The 4,352-nt window shown below is 38.4% G+C and overlaps 1 protein-coding gene across 1 annotated transcript; it reads left to right on the plus strand.

The window, feature by feature from the left end:
* The first annotated feature begins 1,585 nt into the window (after positions 1 to 1,585).
* Positions 1,586 to 2,893, plus strand: LOC126609297 (uncharacterized). The gene has a single exon (XM_050277247.1). It carries the CDS (start codon positions 1,586 to 1,588, stop codon positions 2,891 to 2,893), a length of 1,308 nt encoding a protein of 435 aa, XP_050133204.1.
* Positions 2,894 to 4,352: the final 1,459 nt, after the last annotated feature.

Genomic DNA, 4,352 nt, shown 5'->3' on the forward strand with positions numbered 1-4,352 from the left:
AGGCACATGTTTTGTGTTTTGCTTTGTCATCAACGCTCAGCAGAAAATGGGGTTATGATTGCACTCATTTGCCTTTGGAGCAAGTGGAAATGCACAGCTACAAAAGAAGGGAAAGGCACGGCACAAGGGCAAAAAGAGATGCACAAAAGGTTTTCAATAAGTGACAGCCAACAATGCAACAGAAAACAAAGGAAAAAGAATGGCAGAGAGCACGAGTGCCCACTGTGAAGTGGAACTTTTCATTTAAAAAATGCCAACAACAATCATGAACACAAATGGGTGGAGAATATGGAATTAGCTAGTCTTCCACCAAAGGTCTCTGTGGCTTTGGCAAAGAAAAAGAATCATATAAGACAGCAACATAAGGCACGGCAGGGGGGAGAACAAAAACACACAGCAAAAGAAAGAAAAAAACATACAGAAGAGAGTAAGAGGCACGGCAGAGAGCAAGGAAGGAAAGAAGAAGAGGCTTCACTTGATTTATCTTGGTTTTATCTTCTCAAACCCATGTTTTACTTTTGGTTTAATTTGAGAATTATGTGTAACTAAATTTTAAGTAGTTAGGGGCTGTTTTGAAGCCTCGAATATGATTGCAAGTTTGTTATGACATTTTGTTGAATTGTTTTTATGAATGGATGAAAATTGGTTTACTACTTATGTCAGTGATGAATTCTTTATATGTTTTCTATGGATGCATACTTAGTAAGCATATCTAGGATTCAAATGCTATGAATATGTGTATGTCTGCCCTTGTTGAATGAGGACCTACATATGTTCTAGAGTAGTACTTGTTAATTGCGATTAACATGTGAACAAATTTCTAGGATAAGTAAGACGATGCCAGTACTTACCATGCCTTGTGATGACTCAAACTCTTTTCATTCTTAATGATTTCTACTTGTTAAATCTATGAACACGCCATTCTAGATTGCATGCTAGGAACTAAGTTAAGTTGAAAACGTCATTCTCTTAACATTCTACGTAAGAAAGAGTAATAGGTTGTGTTCTAACATTGAGCCAACTTGAGCATCTTCATCCGGAAATAAAAGGAATTTGAATGAAACATAACATGTTTGCATGATTATTTGGTGGTGGATAGCAATTCCCCTAACTCGTTTTTCTTAAACTTGTGAACTACTCAAAATCTGTTTCTGTACGATTTAATTTAAATAGAAAATCAACTCCAAAACTCCCAAACATTTGTGTGAGTGTCGTGCTGTGTGTCTAGTGTTTGCATATAAAATTTCATAGACTTTAGACCAGTGTAAGTCAGTCTAATAATTATTTTTCGGTGGCTAGTCAGTAGGGATAGCAACCAGTTTTTGTGACATTTTAAGTAGTTAGATAAAACAATCTTCTGCAGGAAAAACCCTTATTTTCATATGTTACAATTGACAAATCTTAGTGTTAATAAGGAAAATTAATAGGATATTTGTGTGCTACTTTGTGGTGTGATTTTATGCCTACCAAATTTTTGGCGCCGTGTTGCCGAGGATTGTTATTTCTAAAATTACTTATTTTCTATTGTTTTATTTTCTTGTCCAATTAGTGTTTTTGTTTTTATTTCTGGTACTCTTTGTAGTACATGCATACTCGAAAGTCTAAGAGCATTGATCTAGCTTCCTACGATCCGGAGATTGAACGAACATTTCGAAAGCTTCAGAGAAAAATCAAGCAGAAGTGTGCATCAGTGTCTTTACCACCATCTTCTCCACCACATTTGAGTTCGGAAGAGGAGGAACCACAAGAAGGCATGGCTGATAACCGTACTTTGCGGGAGTTGGCAATGCCAAATACGGATCAACAACCATTGTGCATCACATATCCAAATGCAGAAGGAGGATTTGAGCTTAAGTTCAGCATGATTCACTACTTGCCTAAGTTCCATGGCTTCTCAACAGAAGATGCCAACAAGCATCTCATGGAGTTTCACATGGTATGCTCGGGAATGAGACCAGCAAATGTGGATGAGGAGCAAGTCAAATTGAGGGCATTCCCATTTACATTAGAAGCTAAGGCAAATGAGTGGCTTTACAATTTATCTCCGGGATCAATGAACACATGGAACCAGGTGAAGCAAGCATTCTTAGAGCAATATTTTCCGGCCACAAAAACTGCAAGCATAAGGAAAGACATATGTGCAATCCGACAACAACATGGAGAGCCATTTGGAGATTACTATGAGTGGTTCATGCATTTGGTTGCATCTTGTCCTAATCATCAAATTTCAGAGCATTTACTAGTACAATACTTTTATGAGGGATTGTGTGGTACTGATCGTGTAATGCTTGATGTAGCAAGTGGAGGAGCATTCATGGACAAGACACCTACTAATGCTAAGGCATTGCTAAAGAACATTGCTGGCAACACACGACAATTTGGAGGGACAAATGAGCTACCTCTTAAGAAAGTTAACGAGGTAAGTGCTAATTCTAGTATTGAATTACAATTAGCTAACTTGACTAATCTTGTGCAACAGGTTATGGTGGCTCCAAAACAGGTGTGTGGTGTATGTTCAATAAAGGGACATGCCACGGACATGTGCCCTTCATTGATGGATCAAGGTGGTCTTGAGCAAGCTAATGTGTTAGGAGGGTTTCAAGGGCAACAAAGGCAAAAGTATGATCCATACTCCAACAACTACAACGCGGGGTGGCATGATCATCCATACTTAAAGTGGAACAATCAAGACAACGGACAACAATGTCCTAACAACTATAACCGTCCACCTGGCTTCTTTCAAACAAGACCGCAATCACCATTTCAGCCTCAACAACAGCAAGCTCCAAGTAAGTCTCTTGAGGATTTAATTGCTTCTTTAGCTAACTCTACTCAAACTCATCAACAGAAAACAGATAAAGCAATTGAAAACCTTGAGCGCCAAATGAGTTAGTTAGCAAGTTTGATAAGGCAACAACACCAACCAGGAAGGTTGCCTAGCCAAGCCGTGGTGTATGAATGCTGTGACTTTAAGAAGTGGAAAAGAAGTTTTTGAGCAGTCGATGATGCAAAAGAGGACTACAAAAGATACAAATGAGCAAGGGGAGCTACAAACCAAAAATCTTGAGTAAAATGAAGCTTCAATAGAAACTGAAAAGTCTTATAAAGCTACAGAACTGAACAAAAAAAATTCTAATAAGGTAAGTAAAGAAGTTCAAAGTTCATTTAAATCATGTGTCCCTGTTCCTTTCCCTCGTAGGTTTATGAAGTCTAAGAAAGAGCAAACTGATAAGGAAATCATGGATACTTTCCGAAAAGTCCAAGTGAACTTACCTCTTTTAGATGCCATAAAATAAGTGCCCAAATAAGCAAAGTTCCTTAAAGAGCTTTGTACGAACAAAAGGAGATTCAATGATCAAGACACTGTGGCATTAAGCGAGGAAGTATCAGCTGTTTTGCAGAGAAAGCTGCCATCGAAGTTGAAGGATGCCAGTAGCTTTACCATTCCATGTGTAATTGGAGGGAACGAGTTTGGGAGAGCATTGTGTGATTTGGGGGCATCCATCAATCTGATGCCTTATTCAGTGTATGAATCATTGAACCTTGGAGAGTTAAAGGAAACAAAGGTAGTAATTTAGTTGGCAGATTGTTCAAATAAATATCCCAAAGGCCTATTGGAGGATGTACTTGTGCAAGTGAATGAGCTCATTTTTCCCACTGATTTTTTTGTTCTTGAGATGGAACATGACCCTATGCCTACCGCACTTCCTCTTATTTTGGGAAGACCATTCCTTAGAACGGCACGTACGAAGATTGATGTCTACGATGGTACATTAACCGTGGAAATTGATGGAGAAAGCGTCAAGTTCAGAATCTTCAATGCTATGAGGTATCCTAGTGATTTTGAATCTTGTCTTTATATTGATGCGTTTGACTATTTTGTGCAGGATTGTTTTAATGATGGTGTGGGACAAGATAATTTAGAAAAGGTGTTAGTGCAAAGCCTTACACATGGAAAACTTAATTATTTTGAGCACATTGAAGGAAAATTAATCCAAACAGTGGCAGACCTTGAGTCTCTTTCACCAATTCATGGTAAGTCTTATTCCTATTTAATTTCTCTTCCTACTTCTAACGAGAAAACTCTTCCTTCTATGATTCAGGCACCTACATTGGAGCTTAAACCAATTCCTGAACATTTGAAATATGCATTTTTGGGAGAGGATGAAACATTACCGGTCATCATATCGTCACAACTTTCAACAGAAAAGGGGGAGAAACTGATCCGGGTACTGAAGGATCACAAGACTGCTATAGCTTGGAGCATTGTAGATATCAAAGGTATAAATCCAGCTACATGCATGCATAGGATTCTGTTGGAGGAAGGTGCAAAACCAACAAGGGAAGCTCAA

This window comes from Malus sylvestris, chromosome 16 (genome assembly GCF_916048215.2).
Source record: "Malus sylvestris chromosome 16, drMalSylv7.2, whole genome shotgun sequence".
Taxonomy (NCBI): domain Eukaryota; kingdom Viridiplantae; phylum Streptophyta; class Magnoliopsida; order Rosales; family Rosaceae; genus Malus; species Malus sylvestris.